The sequence below is a fragment of the Gopherus flavomarginatus genome, chromosome 10 (genome assembly GCF_025201925.1).
Source record: "Gopherus flavomarginatus isolate rGopFla2 chromosome 10, rGopFla2.mat.asm, whole genome shotgun sequence".
NCBI lineage: Eukaryota > Metazoa > Chordata > Testudines > Testudinidae > Gopherus > Gopherus flavomarginatus.
The window spans coordinates 46285311-46303181 of NC_066626.1; the positions used below are offsets into that span (position 1 = coordinate 46285311).

Below are 17871 nucleotides of genomic sequence, written 5' to 3' on the forward strand. Positions count from 1 at the left end.
ATTTAAACCTGTCCGGCAGCTTACCTGTGGTCCTTCCAAAACCACATTCCACACAAGGGGAGAAGAAACTGCACATTCTGGACATAACCAGAGCTCTTACATTTACATTGACATTATCAGATATTTCAGATTGTCCCTGTGTCTACATGTGGCTATAGCCAGCCACTCAAAAGGGCAGGCTAGTTTTAGCACAGACTGTCAAAAGAAGAAACACCTTGTATCTCGCTCTGCTACCACCTGGCTGACGTACCCATCACTTCAGTAGAGACCAAGTGACAACCTCAGTCTGTTTCAGAAATGTGTCACTATCTTCAAGACTACTACATGTCGCAATCTGCTCATGTTTTAGCATTATGCACAGAACTGCTAGATCAGATGCCAAATTGGGAGAGCACTACTCCAATCTCTCTTGGACTGATGTTGGTCATGCTCCCATCCTGAAGAGGATAATGATTGCCAGTCACCTAGGCTAGGTCTACACTATGGACTTAGCAGCAGCACATCTGTGCCGCTGTAAGGTCTCCCATGTAGCCATCTTTGCTGGCAGGAGAGAGCTCTCCTGCCAGCATAATTAAATCACCCCCAACGAGCAGCGTTAGTTACGTTGGTTGGAAAGCCTCTCAGATTGACATAGCGCTGTCCGCACCAGCACTTTTGCCAGTGAAACTTCTTTTTTTTTTTTCCACACCCGACCGACAAAAGTTTGACTGACAAAAGTGGTAGTATAGACAAAGCCCTATACAGTAGGAATCCAACTGATGCATACTTGAAGAAAGAATGGTGACGTACACTACGGAACTGTTGTTCTTCAAGGTGATGTAGTTAGTGTGAATCCCATGTCCTAGCCTCCATCTATGCTTTCAGAGTCCTTGGCTGCTCTGGGCTTCCAATTACGGGGGAACTGGGGGAGGGTTGTGGCACCTCCCCCCTACCCTTATGCCCTTGCATGGGAGTCACAGGTTGCAGACATGGCCCCAGTGCTGTTCAGTAGATCCTCATGTCACACACATGAGGCACATGCATATCTACAGTGAGATCCTCACTGAATACAATATCTTATAAAACTATGATTACTGTAGGGTAAGTAACCACTGTTTAACATATTTTTCAAAGTACCAATATTAATTTAAACTAGATTATTTTTGTTTTCAGAGATCTGGTGGACAAACGGCCAAGCTCACATACTTTTCTTCTCCTTGGTGATGCATACATGAATATTCAAGAGGTGAGCATCTGCATAATGATAAAAGATGAGCAGGATAGTCGAGTAATTGTTTGTTATTAGCATGTTTGATACAGTCTCGCTTTCTGGTTCTGTTAATAGGTGATCAGGAAGCAAAATGTGTGCTAAGGAAAATTTAAGGTCTGTTTACTGGCTTAAAATATATAAATACTATATTCATTTTAATTTAACTTCAGCATTTAGAGACTAAATAATATACTCAAAATAGAAGGCACCTCAGGGATGAGCATCAAATTTGGAATGGTCAGGGAAGAGAATTGTAACCTCAGTGAACAATCAAGCGTTTGGAAGTCAATTATTGATTAGAGATCTGTGGGTTGAAAGTTAAAGTAAATTCACTTCAGAAATGAAATTGGACAAGGGTGGAACAGTTCATTCAAGCTTGAAGGAAAGGTGTAAATTCCAGAAAGGCCAGGATGCCTCAAGAGACCCATTCATTGCTTAGAAAGGCAGACAACATGTGGAGTGCTTGCAATTGATTTTAAATCTTCAAGCAGTAGGTTGGGTCAACGTCTCTGGGACAGAAAAACTTGAAAGTATAGCTCACTGCAGTACAAAGAGTAGGTGATGAGCCCTACCCTAGGGCATAAGCATTTGTCTTCAGTTTGTTTGGATCATTTATCCTTTTAAAAAGTGAACTCCAAAGCAAAAATGGAACTTGAGTTCAACTTGGATTTATGTTGAGCTTTCTGACTGACAAGGCTGAATGGAAGGGAAAGACATTGAGTACAGCAATAAGTTTTTGCATGTGCTTTTTCATAACTTCAGTGAACCAGGAAACACCAAGAGAATTTCAGAGGACAGAGAAAAGATTGAAGGTTAATTTAAAACTTTGTTTCTGTGCTGAGTTCTCACAGCCCAGTTAACGGGAATTCAGCACAAAAATGTGTAAATCAGTATGTCATTGAGTCTGCTGTCATCTTAAGACAGCTTGGTAGAGACTACCCTGAGAAATACCATAATTTGTGAAAAAAATTATTATTGAAGCTTGCTTTGTGGCATTAACAGATTGCTGAGAACTCATTATAGGCCTTTTAGTATAGTTTTGTGAATTTACTATCTGTTTTTGTTCGTTACTGTTCTAGCCTGAAGAAGCCATAGAAGTCTACGAGCAGGCGTTAAAGAAAAACCCAAGAGATGGAGCTTTAGCAAGTAAAATTGGAAAAGCCCTAATCAAAACTCATAACTATTCAAAGGTATGTTATGAATAGTTCATAGACATGCTGTATAAATGGATTACTGTCTCCTTCAATGTTAACTTGTTTTTCTGGTACACATGCAGATAGAAGCATTTTACTATGAAAGTTCCAAAAAAGTGGTTTTTCATCCTCCTCAAAATGCCTGGAGTGTTGAATGTTGATTTTTCTCTTAATCAGGGCCAAACAGACCTGCTAATGTCTCATGGAAAACTTAAAAAACATTCTACTTAAAAATAATTTAATATTTTTCTTCCCTTATTTTTCACGGCTGAAGACACCTACATAAAAATAAGGGCTTTGTTGCTAAGGAATTCATCTGTTCCAGACTGATTATTTCCTTCCTGACGTTATAAAGCTCTGTCTGTGATATCCTCATCAGAGCCAAATAATGATGTCACAATTGAAGGGATTAGGACTTCTGGCTGAAAATAAGCAAATGCATAATAATGTGTTAATAAAAATTTTATTATTAGTATAGCATGTTTCAGAATTACAAGATTCAGTTAACTGAATTTGCCATCTTGTAAACATGGACGGTCCATGTGAAGAATGTGGTATAAATATCTCTCAAAATATTCTTTGGATGCTTCTTACTTTTTGTTACTGTAATCCAACAGTATTGTATATCACCACAAATTACTTTGACATACATTCTTTGCAGTTCTTGAAGTGTCAATGTGGATTCCACTCTAGGTGTGAATACATAGTTCATATCATGCAGAAGTCAGCAGTTAGACAGTCTGTTTAGGACTGCTGAATATCACCAACCACAAATGGTCTCTAAAGTGCTTCATCACCCCAGTATTTCACTGCTGGGGAAATCCCATTATGGACTTTGGTGGCAAAGAGAACATGAAGTGTCCTGTCTTTTGCTCCTAGGAGGCATGAGCGTGGGATCCTTTCAAGAGTTCTTTCTCATAGTATGGGATCAAGATTTCATGTATAAATTTCCCCTGATCTTTCTGATACTAAGGGTGATCAGACAGGATGCAATCATACCACTGTTGATAGTTTGACATTGGCCAAGACAATTCTGGTTGATATCCTCAGAATGTCTGTTCAGCCTCCAATAGTGCTTCTCATCTGTCTAGACACTATATCTCGGAACCAAGATCAGATATTTGATTCAGACCCAAAATTGCTACACCTGATGGTCTGGATGTTGTTTGCAGTGTTGTCATAAGTGTTGCTGTGTATGCTCAAAAGCTTGTCTTTCACCAACAGAAGTTGCTTTATTAAAAGATATTCCCTCTCCACCTGGTCTCTCTAAATGACTGCATGTTGGCTAGTTGAGTGCAATTGACTGTTTACTACAAATACAAGAAATCCCACTGCATAGCATAAAACTGTCCTCATGGAAAAGTGGAAAAGATTATCCATGTGGACAGCCGTTGAAGGCTCCTAGATCTGTAATCCTTGATTATGTTCTATGTTTTTGAAACACTTTGGACTTTCATTTAGTTTCATTAATGTTGACTTTATAGTGATTTTTGGCATGCTGTCCCTCCCCTAGTACAGTCATGTTCAGTTTCCTCTCACCCCAATGTATCCAGAGAATTTCAGTCTTTAACATTTCTTGCTGAATAACCCAAAGGAGAGTAGTGCCTAGGCTTGGCTGGGAGTTCAGTGAAAACCTATTTTAATCCCTTTGCTTTTTTTGAGGCAGGTGCTCTACAGTGCTGCCGATATTTAAGCTGAAAGAGGTACACAGCTTAATGTTTTTGACATACTTTACATGCGCTGTAATGTAATCTTTAAAAAAAAAAAAAAAAAAAGCCTTGAAAAATAGATTTTGAAAATTAAGCAGCAGTATACTTAATTCCAGTTTTAATTTCTTTTTTTCGTGTAACATATAAAGTCATACATTTGAAAATAAGTTTTCTGTAACAGAAAATATTAATGCTTATATTTTAATTTTTCAAATACTGTAACTATAACTGTTTGGAAAACAGAATATATAAATACTTTCCCCACATCTTGTTTAAAAAAAAAAAAAGCTTGGAAAATTTCTGTTTTAGAATCTGCTCTAATTGTGACCACTTCAGTAGAGCTGAAAGCAGCCCATATGAGAGTATCCAGAAGGTTATTTAAACTATTGTTAGCTTTCATTTTCTTTTCTGTACAAAGGACCAAATCCTGATGCCACAAATAATGGCTCATACAAATCACTGCATCACTTTTTTAATAGGGCTGTCCTTGCTAAGAACCTATTTTTGTTGTTTCCTTGAAGACACTAAATTCTTTATTTTTTTTTTTTAAATAAATCTTGCCCCGCGGGTGGGGGGCCTTTTTTTGGAAGAGCGCTAGCATCCCCGCCATTTGCAGATGTACTTCAAAATTTGGCAGAGAGATAACGCTTGGGTTCTTCTGTCTGTAAATCTATTCAGATTTGGATATCAGCTCTCAGGATAGAAAAACAACAACTCTGAATGATGGAGAGGTGCTGTTTAAAAGTAGTGTGTGGTCATATAATTAAAGATTTAACATAATGCAGAGGCCCAGGGAGCAGAACTAAGATTGCACAGGCAACCTGACATTTTGACACTTGTTAACTTCTGAGTCATTCACTTTGCAACCTAAAGTTTCTTTTAATATAGTTTTTGTATGTAATTCTAGATTGAAATAAATATCTGCTGGTACCAACTTGTTAGTGTTTTTACAGGACATTTCAGTTTATAATTGGGGTGTGAGTAAAGCAGGTAGTTGCATCATTAAGCAACATTTCACTAATTATCTAAGTGCAAGGTATTCTTTTTAAGATTTATTTTAGAAATCTGATTTCCATAAATGTATTAAAAGTTATTGGTTTCAGGCAATAAGTTATTATGAAGCTGCACTGAAAAATGGTCAACAAAATATCCTTTTCTATGACCTGGCTGAACTCCTGCTGAAACTGAGGCAGTATGAAAAGGCGGAAAAAGTACTTCAGCAAGCTTTAGACCATGAGCCTGGTATGAAATAGTCATTTTATTTACAACAAAAGAGAAATATTGGGGGCGAAATGGGGGGTTCTGTTTGATTTTTAGGAATAAATGGGTATAATGTAGACATTTTTTCTTATGAACTTTCAAACTAGTGTTGGCACTGTACTATGAGAATTGCACGTAAATTTAATTTAACTCCATTTAAAGGTGACCAGCAAAGGATTTTTAAAATAGGGAGTTCAAACTTCCTTACTGCTTTATCACGTGTAAAGGCTTTCTGAAAAGTCTTGTTCTTCTTCGAGTGCTTGCTCATATCCATTCCAATTAGGTGTGCGCGCGCCGCGTGCACGTTCGTGGGAGACTTTTTAACCCTAGCAACACTCGGTGGGCCAGCAGGTGGCCCCCTGGAGTAGCGCCGGTATGGCGCCTGATATATACCCCTGCTGGCCCGCTCGCTCCTCAGTTCCTTCTTACCGCCTGTGTTGGTCGTTGGAACTGTGGAGCACGGCTAGCTGTTCTCCACCTCCCTAGCGTTTCACTCTTCTGCAGTTTAGTGTATGTAGTTCGGTTATTATAGTAATAGTTGTAGTTATAAAGTTAGTTAAGTGTAGTTGTAAATAGTTATACAGAGGATTGGGGGTTCGCCCCTTTTCTTCCCCGCAGTGCCGGGGCCCATGCCCGGTTCACCCAGCTTTAAGCCTTGTGCGGCCTGTCACCGGCCGATGCCCACAGGAGATCTGCACGACTCCTGCCTGAGGTGCCTAGGCGAGTCCCACCTTGTGGACAAGTGCCGGATCTGCAAGGCGTTCAAACCCCGAATGAAGAAGGAGCGGGACAGTCGCCTGAAGCAGATCCTGATGGAGGCAGCGCTGACTCCCCCACCGTCGGCACCAACTCCGGCACCGGGGCCAAGTGTCGCCTCTGCTCCGGACCACCCGGCGCCGGCAAAGGCTTCAACTTCCCGCTCGGCACCGGCCCGGCACCCTAGCCGGCACCGCTCCCTCTCCCCGAGGAGCAAGAAGCACAGGGCTCCTGCGGTGCCTACAACTGCACCGCAGTCTGAGTGTGCCTCCAAACCTGACCGCCCGGCACCGTAAACCGCTGCGGCACCGAGCGTCATCGCACTGTCGACTCCGGCTCCTCAGGGACGGTTGAGTCCGGTGCATCTCAGCTCCCCAGTGAGAACAGCGGTTGAGCTGGTCGCGCCCTCCACGCCGGAGACCTTCTCCGTTGCACGCGACCTCATCGCCATGACAGAGCCCGAGCTGCCCCAACCTCCTGCACCGCTGGTGCGGGTTCTCCAATCGATGGGCAAGCCCACCATGGTGCGGCCGCATTCGCCGGGCACTACTGGGCATCGGTCCCGTTCCAGATCGAGGGACCACTGTCAGCGTCACCACTCGAGATCCAGACGCCGCTCGCAGTCCCGAGACCACTACCTGCGGCACCGGTCGTACTCGCGGCACCGTTCAAGATCCCAGTCGCCGTCGTACTACTCTCGGCACCGGTCTAGATCGCGGCACCGACGTTCCTACCGCAGCCGATCCCAGCACGGCAGCGTACGGCACCGGTCGACCTCCCGGCACCGAGCTGGTAGCAGGTCCCGGTCCAGATCGAGGTACCACCATGACTCCCGGTACCGCTCGCCGGCACCGCGCAGCGACGTCGGGATGCGCAGAGGCCTGACGCAGTCATCGACGGCTCCTCCATGGCTTTCAAGGCACTCGTCCGCTTCTTCCCGGATGGACAGTGCCTCTTACGGGGGTTCGGATGTGCAGGCCCACCCGAACCAGGGACCACCACAATGGTCCTTTTGGACGCCCTGGGCATACCACCAAGCCCAGGGCAAACCTTCGGGCCCTGCTCGCTCCGGCCAATCGGAGCATCGTGCACCAGAGGCCACGGTCAGCCGCCCCCCCCCCCCAGGTATGGAGGAAGTCCCTATGGATCCCCTGGCGCAGCAGGATGCTCGGGAAGTGGAGGTCCCTCTGGACGAGGCTTCCGTTCAGGAACCACTCCTCCCTGGGGTGTCTTCTTCCTCGTCCCCAGATGAGGCGATAGCGGGCACATCTTCATCAAGGCCCCCGCCGATTGATCTCCGGGCACACCCGGACCTTCTGAGGCGGGTTGCCCAGAACATGAACCTTCCTGTCGAGGAAGTCCCGGAAGTGGAGGACCCGGTGGTAGGCATCCTTTCTGCGGAGGCACCGACCAGGGTAGCCCTCCCCTTCATCAAGTCGATCCAGGCGAAGGCGGACACCATCTGGCAGTCTCCGGCCTCCATTCCACCCACTGCCCGCGGAGTGGAAAGGAAATATATGGTACCATCCAAGGGGTATGAGTACCTCTATGTACACCTTGCTCCTTGGTGGTATAGTCAGTCAATGAGCGGGAACGCCACAGCCAACAAGCTCCTGCGCCAAAATCCAGGGAAGCCAGGCGCATGGACTTGCTGGGCCGCAAGGTTTATTCCGCGGGAGGCCTTTAGCTCCGTGTGGCGAACCAGCAAGCCCTCCTGAGCCGTTACAGCCACAACACCTGGGAGGCTGTCGGCAAATTTACGGAGCTGCTTCCCCAGGACTCACGCCAGGAATTTTCATCTCTCCTGGAAGAGGGCAGGAGGGTCGCCAGGACCTCCCTACGAGCGTCCTTAGATGCCACAGATTCGGCAGCAAGAACACTGGCATCGGGCGTAGCCATGCGCCGTATATCGTAGCTGCAGTCTTCCGGACTACCGCCGGAGCTACAGTACATGATTCAGGACCTGCCATTCGATGGGCAGGGTCTTTTATCTGAGAAGACAGATCCCAGGCTACAGAGCCTGAAGGATAACCAGGTCGTCATGCGCTCACTGGGAATGCACACGCCCCAGACTCGGAGAAGGCCATTCCGCCCCTACCATCAGCGCACTTACCCCCCGCCTCGCCCCATACAAGATTTCAACCGGAGACGAGGTCGGCCGAACCGTAGACGTCAACCAGGTCCTCAAAGGGGTAATACTTCCGGGTCCGACAAGCCACCGCCGGGACCCAAGGCGAACTTTTGAAGGTGCGCCCGAGAGCAGCTTACCAATCCCTTCCCTGGATCCACTTCATTTCCTCAACCGCCTCCGCCCCTTCCTGCCGTCATGGTCCCAGCTAACCTCGGATCATTGGGTCCTGCGCATGGTGCAGTTTGGTTACCATCTTCAGTTTGTTTCTCCACCCCCCTCCCATCCTCCCTCCTCGTCCCTCTTCAGGGACCCCTCTCACGAGCAACTTATCGTCCAGGAGGTTCACAAGCTCCTGCTCATTGGAGCTATAGAGGAGATGCCAAGGGAGCTAAGGGGCAAGGGGTTTTATTCCTGGTACTTCTTAATCCCCAAGTCAAAAGGGGGCCTTGGACCCATCCTGGACCTGCGAGGCCTGAACAAATTCATCAAAAAGTTCAGGTTCCGCATGGTAACCTTAGGAACCATCATTCCCTCCCTGGATCCCGGAGATTGGTACGCCGCTCTCGACATGAAGGACGCATACTTCCACATTGCGATCTTTCCCCCGCACAGGCAGTATCTTCGCTTTGTGGTAAATCAGGACCACTACCAGTTCACGTTCCTCCCCTTTGGGCTCTCCTCAGCCCCCTGGATGTTCACCAAGTGTATGGCGGTCTTCGCTGCTGCCCTGCGACGTCGTCTTATCCATGTCTTCCCTTACCTCGACGACTGGCTCATTCGAGGCACGTCGGAGGCGCAGGTGACCGGACACATCACCATCATCACGGAGCTGTTTGCGATTCTAGGCTTTACCATCAACCCGGACAAGTCCACTCTGGTGCCTACGCAGAGCATAGAGTTCATCGGGGCAGTGCTGGACTCCAACCTCGCGACGGCCGGTCTCCCCCGGCACCGATTCCAAGCCATAGTGTCCATGGTCACAAGCCTACAGGCCTTCCCGACCACGTCTGCTCGAACGTGCCTCGCTCTCCTGGGACACATGGCCGCATGCACCTTCGTCACCAAGCATGCAAGACTCCGCATGCGCCCGCTGCAGACCTGGCTCGCGTTGGTCTATCGACCGGGCAGGGATGCCATAGACACAATCGTAACGATTCCACCGAATGTTCTCGGTTCCCTAGGCTGGTGGACAACGCCCTCCCAAGTGTGTGCGGGCCTGCCGTTTCACGCCCCTCAGCCCTCAGTGTCCTTGACGACGGATGCGTCATCGCTGGGTTGGGGTGCACACCTGGGGACCCTGCGTACACAGGGTCTGTGGTCACAGAGAGAGTTGACTCTTCACATCAATGTGCGGGAACTGCGGGCAGTTCGCCTAGTATGCCAGACATTCCAACGCCATTTGCATGGCCGTTGTGTCGCGGTATTCACGGACAACACAACGGCCATGTATTACATCAACAAGCAGGGCGGGACCCGGTCCTCCCCGCTGTGTCAGGAAGCAATACGTCTGTGGGACTTTTGCATAGCCCACTCTATTCATCTAGTGGCCTCCTTTCTCCCGGGAGTGCGGAACACCCTTGCGGATCACCTGAGCAGATCCTTTCTGTCCCACGAATGGTCCATCCGTCCGGACGTCCTCTATGTCGTTTTCCGGAGGTGGGGGTTTCCCCAGATAGATCTGTTTGCCTCCAGATCGAACAGGAAATGCCAGGTGTTTTGCTCTCTACAGGGTCGCTCCCCGGGCTCCCTGTCGGACGCGTTCCTCATTCTGTGGACGGGACGTCTTTGCTACGCCTTTCCACCCTTCCCTCTCGTCCACCGAGTCCTGATCAAGTTCCGGAGAAACAAGCCCTGCCTCATCCTGATTGCTCCGGCTTGGCCGCGGAAGCCTTGGTACACCATGCTGCTCGATCTGTCTCTGCCGAATCCAGTTGCCCTATCTCTTTGACCGGATCTGATCACACAGGACTTCGGCAGGATGCGCCATCCAGATCTACAGTCCCTCCATCTGTCTGCATGGCTCCTGGCTGGTTAAGCCAGTCCGAGTTGCGCTGTTCTGATGCAGTACAACAAGTGTTGTTGGGCAGCAGGAAGCCTTCCACGCGTTCAACCTACCTAGCGAAATGGAAACACTTCTGCTGCTGGTGCAGCCAGCACGGCCACGACACACTCTCCGTGCTAGTCCCCACCATTTTGGACTACGTGTGGTCTCTCAAGCAGCAGGGCTTGGCGATCTCCTCTCTGCGCGTCCATCTCGCGGCTATATCCACCTTCCATCCAGGCAAGGCTGGCAAGTCCGTGTTTTCCCACCCTATGGTGTCAAGATTCATCAAGGGCCTGGAGCGACTCTACCCTCAGGTCAAACGGCCTACCCCTACTTGGCACCTGAACCTTGTCTTGACTAAGCTCATGGCGCCCCCCTTCGAACCCTTAGCCACATGCTCGCTGCTGTATCTGTCCTGGAAAGTGGCCTTCCTAGTCGCTGTCACGTCGGCTCGGCGAGTCTCGGAGCTTCGGGCTCTAACCGTGGACCCTCCGCATACGGTGTTCCATAAGGACAAGGTACAGCTGCGACCGCACCCGGCGTTCCTCCCTAAGGTCTTCTCCGCCTTCCATATTAACCAAGACGTCTTCCTGCCAGTCTTTTACCCAAAGCCGCATTCATCCCGAAGAGAGCAACAGCTCCATTCCTTGGATGTCCGAAGGGCTCTCGCGTTCTATATTGAGAGAACTAAACCCTTCCGACGCTCACCACAATTGTTTGTGGCAGTAGTGGAACGCATGAGAGGCATGGCAATCTCCTCCCAGCGTATCGCATCCTGGGTCACGTCCTGCATCAGGACATGTTACGACTTGGCCCGCGTGCCAATGGGGGTCCTTACTGCCCATTCTACCAGGGCTCAGGCTTCGTCGGCCGCGTTTTTGGCTCACGTCCCCATACAGGAAATCTGCCATGCGGCCACCTGATCTTCTGTGCACACCTTTGCATCACACTATGCACTGGTCCAGCAAGCTAGGTACGATGCCGCTTTCGGCGCAGCGGTTTTACAGTCTGCAACGTCTCGCTCTGACCCCACCGCTTAGGTAAGGCTTGGGAATCGCCTAATTGGAATGGATATGAGCAAGCACTCGAAGAAGAAAAGACGGTTACTCACCTTTGTAACTGTTGTTCTTCGAGATGTGTTGCTCATATCCATTCCACACCCACCCTCCTTCCCCTCTGTCGGAGTAGCCGGCAAGAAGGAACTGAGGAGTGGGCGGGCCAGCAGGGGTATATATCAGGCGCCATACCGGCGCCACTCCAGGGGGCCACCTGCTGGCCCACCGAGTGTTGCTAGGGTAAAAAGTCTCCCATGAACGTGCACTCGGCGCGCGCACACCTATTAGGAATGGATATGAGCAACACATCTCGAAGAACAACAGTTACAAAGGTGAGTAACCGTCTTTTTTTATCTATCTTAGAAGTAACTTTTAAAAAGTTAAATCTGGTCATCCTGGTTTTGTTAAAAGAACACTAGGAGGTATAAGATATGTTTGTTGTGTGCTCATCACAGCTTAGTTTGAGGAATGAAGGTGTTTGAATCTTTAACACGGGCTTCCTTTATTCAAAATATTAATTGTTCATTGAAATTAAATAACAAAAATGGAATTTTAAAGGCTGACTAAAATTCCCTTATTAGCTCAACATTCATACTCTTGGCTTTTGTGATGTCACTATTGCTTCAATTAGCTAGTCTGCCAGCCTAAACAGGATCTGAATGTTAAATGCAGAAAACAAGCTGGAAAAGACTTCACATGTACAGTTAATCTACTTGTTTGGAATCTAATTGAGTTAGCCAAGGCCATCTGGCTCTGGCTAACCCAAGAGTCACATTTTATACCAATTGTGATTTTTTTTTCCTGTAACAGGAAAAACAAACTACCACACCATCATCTTCCATATTTTCTGTACATCACAAGGAAACAAAAAAGTGCACAAGCCAAAATTATTTCCTTTGTAGATCCTCTTTAAGAATTTTTTTCCTTACCTGACAAATTATTGTTCCACTGGGTGCCTTGAAACAGTTACATAGCATTTTTATAAAATGTAGTATTTCCTTAGCCAAAATAGAAATGAAATATTTTGTAATAATCTACAGAACACTAGAAAATGTACGGTGGAGAGTAATTGTGCACTGGATGGGAAATAGAGACAGAAAACATACTAAGCCATCTAACCTACCTTATACACACACAGTTCCTTAGAGACAGCCTGCTTATAGAGTGCTGCTCATTGTACTATGTTTTAGAAAATACACTTTAGTTTTAGGCACCTGTGTATTTAATACAGAACTGTATGTTTTTATTTGGAAGTAATAAGATCTCTTTGGTAAAGCAGAGATATAAATAGGCCCTAGATATACCAAACTGTAAAGCAGCTATGCTGTGTCAGTTGGGAAGCAGATAAAGATTATAATATATGATGGAAGTGCTTATACTCCTCAAAACTGTTTCTTCCATAGTTTCTTTCACAGCCACTAAATAAAAGTAGCTTGCAGCTTTTTCAGTAGCCCTTTAAACATTTAGATAAAATAACCAAAGCTGTGCTTTCAGTCCTGTCTCCTTTCTATCAAAAATCTATCCAAAACAAGGTAGTTCTTCAGAATTTAGCAATAGTTAAGTGAAAGCACCGTACAACCCAGTCCTACTCCCATTGAAATAGGACATTTCCTATTGATTTAATGGGATCAGGATTAGAACCTTAATTTGCGTAGCTTATTCAAGACATATTGGAAAGCCTTTTTTCCCTCTCATGCATTTGAAACTAACGTGAGCTGAACTGAAAACACAACTCCTTTTGGTTGAATCTTATGCAGATCTCAGTCCATTTTTTTCACCATTTCATCTTTGTTATGACTCATCCACAAGGTGTCATTGAACTGTCCAAAGGAGGCAATTCCTACTTTAACTTTTCTTTTCATATTTTAATATTTTAACAGTGAATGAGTTGTCTTCTCTAATGGAAGATGGACGTTACCAAGTTCTTCTAGCAAAAATTTATAGCAAAATGGAGAAGACAGATGAAGCTATTGTTTCTTTACAGCAGGTAAAAAAAAAATAAGTGTGTTAAACTTTTAAGATTTTGTGGGGAGGAGGAGGACTTCTAGCATTCTCCAGAAATAAATTGGATAGCAAAGTGGCTAAAGTAGAAAAGAAATAAAAATTAACTAGAGAGTGAATTGCTAGGAGGATTGGTAATAGGATACAGACCTTTTTACCTCTAGGTTAGTGGTTTGATATTGACTGAAAGTGTTACTAGCTCTTAGGGGTCCTGTGAATTAAAGGTCTGAAGTCCAAGACCCAGCCACACGTTCATGTAAAAGCCACCATAGTTTCAGCAGAGTGGCTGAAGACTGGGCTTGGAGTCAGAGCTAGCAGTGGCTGCCTTAGTTCAGGTCCAAAGCATGCTGCTGAGCAGTATGGGGAGTTTGTGGGAGCTATGCCTGTAGCCCAGGGGGGTCTCAATTTTTTTACTGGTGACCCTTTCACATAGCAAGCCTCTGAGTGCGACCCTCCCCTATACATTAAAAACATTTTTATATATATTTATATATATATTTAACATCATTATAAATGCTGGAGGGAAAGTGGGGTTTGAGGTGAAGGCTGACAGCTTGCGATCCCCCATGGAATAACCTTGAGGCCCCCCTGAGCGGTCCTGACCCCCAGTTTGAGAACTCCTTCTGTAGCCTTTCTGTGCATAGAGTAATTGAATTTCAGTTGCCATCCAAGGGCAGCATTAAGGATAAGGACTGGCAAACTAGGAAGTGTAAAGTTAAGACCTAGAATGGGGCTTGAGGGGAGAGCTGTAATGGCTAGAGAAAGAGGAGCAAAATGGTGGCAGCTAGAGACATAGTCTGTAGCTTTGGAAAAGATGCAACACCTCTCCACAATCTGAAAGTTGATCTGACCAAAGAACTTCCTTTCCACTCATTTGTTGAAAGACCTAATTTCAATGTGTTGGGCTCCAATGATTTCCTCCACCACGTGCACAAAAACCTAGGGCTGAACTGCAGATGCAGGGAGTCTGGGCAATATCTTCTGAGCAGTCTGAAAAATTAAACGAGGCGTATTGCCCAAAGGATGTTTGCATAAAAAACCCAGACAACATATTTTAATCTATTGTAACATTTTGGTATTTCATATCTCAATAAGAAATGCATCGAACCTACTCCCATCTCTTATTTTTGATTCTTCCTTGTCTCATTCTCTTCTGTCAGCTTTTTTCTTTTTAGAGTTCAGTATCTTCTCCCCTCAACTCTCAGTAACTGTTTCCCTGCCAACTGATTTCTCCATTTCACCCTTTATCTCCTTGTGTTGTCTCTCTCTCTGCCTCCTTCATATTCTTTTAGCGTGTCTCCCTTCTTTTAATAACTACTCTCTTCACAGCCTCCCTCTTTGCTCTCCCTCTTCTAACATATCCTCAGTGTCTCATTCTCTTTTGCCACTGACTGTGTCTGCTTGCTTCCATTCCCCTCAAGCTCTCCTTTCTCCCACTGTTGTCTGCCCATGCCTGCCACTTTCATAGAATATCAGGGTTGGAAGGGACCTCAGAAGGTCCTCTAGTCCAATCCCCTGCTCAAAGCAGGACCAATCCCAAGATTTTTACCTCAGTTCCCTAAACAGCCCCCTCAAGGATTGAACTCACAATCCTGGGTTTAGCAGGCCAATGCTCAAACCACTGAGCTTTGTCTGTTACTAAAATGCCCATGCATTAATTTACTAGTCCCAACTATACATTCAGTCACCACCTGCCACTCACTTTCTCTCTCTCTTACCCTTTACCTTTCAGAAGGGGACCCAGGATTGGCCCTCACAGCTCTTTTTTTCTGGATCTCTTTGCTGCCCATCCCCTACACATACTGTTTGTAGTTTCTTTCTTTTGCTGGAAGTGGCTGTAGGGGGGAGGAAGTGTAGTTGGGGACTGGCAGAGAAGGTGGCTTTAAGCTGCTTTTTTGTTTGTTTTTTTGCCTAAACCACCACTAGTAGGGCAGGAGGAAGAAGCAGAGTAACATAACTGCTTCTTTCTCCCTAGTGTCTTGTGACAGCTCTTAAGCAAGGATGGGAGAGGGGGAAAAATCTTCAGAAGCAACAGGGAAGCAGCTCTTTCCTAATGGGCTTTCAAAGATCAGATGGCTGGTGCACTCCTTGTGTGCCTCAACACTTTCTTTACACAATGATTGAGGTCTAATTGATATTAGTCAGTCAATAGATATATTGGGCTGATACTAAAAAAATCTATGCAAATGTATATAATTGAGGAATTTTTGTTGTTGTTTCATTTGTTACACTGATAATTTTTTTGCTCCCAGGGCTGAGTGTGATGTAATATGAAGAAATCCTAGATAAGTTGTGAGGTCTGCTATGTAGGAGTTCCACTTTTGAATTTCCACCAGAATTGAGCCTCACAGAAAACAAAATAGCAACAACACGAAATTCAAATTTTCTTTTAGCAGGTGAAATAAGTGTGATAATTTGGTTTTTGGACTTAGATGTCTTGCTCATCTCTGCCTTACCAGTAGTCAGGTTTTGTCAGTACTTAGTGAAAACAAAGCTTGTTTCCAAACAAGAGAAGGCAGCTTTAAAAAAAAGACTTGATGTGATGCTTGAGCTGAATGTTTTTTCACATGTGATCAACAGCCTTCATAGGCAGAACTTTGAGCGGGAGGAGTCCCGATAGTGGTTGTAGGGGGGAAAAAAGATGAATGATGTGATGCTTGAGCTGAATGTTTTTTCACATGTAATCAACAGCCTTCATAGGCAGAACTTTGAGCGGGAGGAGTCCCGATAGTGGTTGTAGGGGGAAAAAAGATGAATATTGTGTTTAAGTACAAAAAAATCAATTTTCTTTCCCACTGTTGATTACCAGAGTACTTTTTTGTAAACAGAAAGCTACTGCTTTAAGCAGACAACTGCTCTTGTCAGAATCATTCAGTGATGTCTTGTGCCAGTACTTTTTGCCATCACAGCTCCTGTCACAGTGGTGGATTAGGAAATTACTGAATGAACTGAGGAAGACGGGGTGATTTAGAAGATTACTGCTGATTAGCTCGCTACAGGAATCTTTTTTACTTTAAGTTTATATAACTATAATTTTGAGCTAACTATGATCATATGATGGCTTGAAAAAATTATGAAATATTCTGAGTTTTACTTGTTTTTATTTTTACAAGTGGTCATATCTTAAGTTAGGTAAAAATGTGTAAAATGTAAGGAAAATGTTGCAGATTAGTGAAATTGGATATAACTTTTAATATTACTAAAATTGCAGATTTTGTCATTTAATAAAAAAATCACTTTCACTATTAGGCTATGTCTATACTACACACCACTTGGTGGCAGTGTGTAGTATATTTGGAGCTACATGCCATGGTGAAAAGCACATCTGCACTGCTGTGTGTAGCTACTTGTGTCAGTGAAAGGCTCCCCGTGGGTGGCGAGTTCCATAGCCACGTGGTGCTCGGGCACCAGCAATATTTAGAACCCAGGGGCCAAGCTCCACCAATATCTGGGGCTGGGTGTCCTCCCCGGCTCCCCGTCCCCCTCTTGCCTTCCCGGCCTTGGGGGCATGGCTGCTACTCTGAAAACTGACACACTGTCTCTTCTGTGCAGCTCCATGTTGCCTCCCTGCAGCAACTGCTGCCTCAGGGTCCTAGTGCCCCCATCTCAACTGCCATGGCAGACTGACTCTGAGCCTGCCCTTCCCCCTCAGACCCTTCCCTTTTCCAGCAGGACCCTCCAGCAGCACAGGTGTCCGTCCCCACCCCTCCCTCCCCGCAGTCACCACTTCTGCTCCATGCTGGGCAAGGAGGCAGCCCCACCCCTCACCCCCCAGTGACAACAAAGGTGTGACAAGATTATGGCGATCAACAGATGGCTCAGGCAATGGTGCTATAAGGAGGGCTTTGGGATATACGGCCACTCGGAAGCATTTATGGACAGAAGACTGTTCTCTCGGGATGGACTTCACCTGAGTAAGGAGGGAAATAGACTTCTAGGACGGTGGCTCGCCCAACTGAGTAAGAGAGCTTTAAACTAGGAATTTGGGGGAGATGGTTGGGAGATGTCCAGGTGATCTCCACGCCGGAATTTAACCTTGAGAGGGAAGAAAACAAAGTAGGACGGGATACAACCGTGGACAGAATTGACATAAGGAGGAAGGGTAGTGTAGATACCAGTCTAACAGGTGATGCTGGTGGTAGAATGTCTGTGCCTAACCGGGTAAAGAATGTCAGTGAAGCCAAACAGCAAAAATTAAGATGTCTGTACACTAATGCGAGGAGCCTAGGTAACAAAATGGAGGAACTAGAGCTACTGGTGCAGGAAGTGAAACCGGATATTATAGGGATAACAGAAACATGGTGGAATTGTAGTCATGACTGGAGTACAGGTATTGAAGGCTATGTGCTGTCTAGGAAAGACAGAAATAAAGGCAAAGGTGGTGGAGTAGCATTCTATATCAATGATGAGGTTAACTGTAAAGAAATAAGAAGTGATGGAATGGATAAGACAGGGTTTGTCTGGGCAAAAATC

General features: G+C 46.0%; 1 protein-coding gene across 3 annotated transcripts in view; it reads left to right on the forward strand.

Moving 5' to 3' along the window:
• The window catches only part of TTC21B (tetratricopeptide repeat domain 21B), a 136161-nt gene that overhangs the window by 56648 nt on the left and 61642 nt on the right, over positions 1-17871 (forward strand). For all 3 annotated transcript variants that reach the window (XR_007768386.1, XM_050916850.1, XM_050916851.1), the window contains 4 exons: positions 1153-1225; positions 2329-2439; positions 5255-5393; positions 13278-13384. Coding sequence is in view for 2 of the 3 variants with exons in the window: in XM_050916850.1 (XP_050772807.1) it covers positions 1153-1225; positions 2329-2439; positions 5255-5393; positions 13278-13384 (430 nt within the window). In the remaining variant the exon portion in view is untranslated. The remainder of the gene's footprint in view (positions 1-1152; positions 1226-2328; positions 2440-5254; positions 5394-13277; positions 13385-17871) is intronic.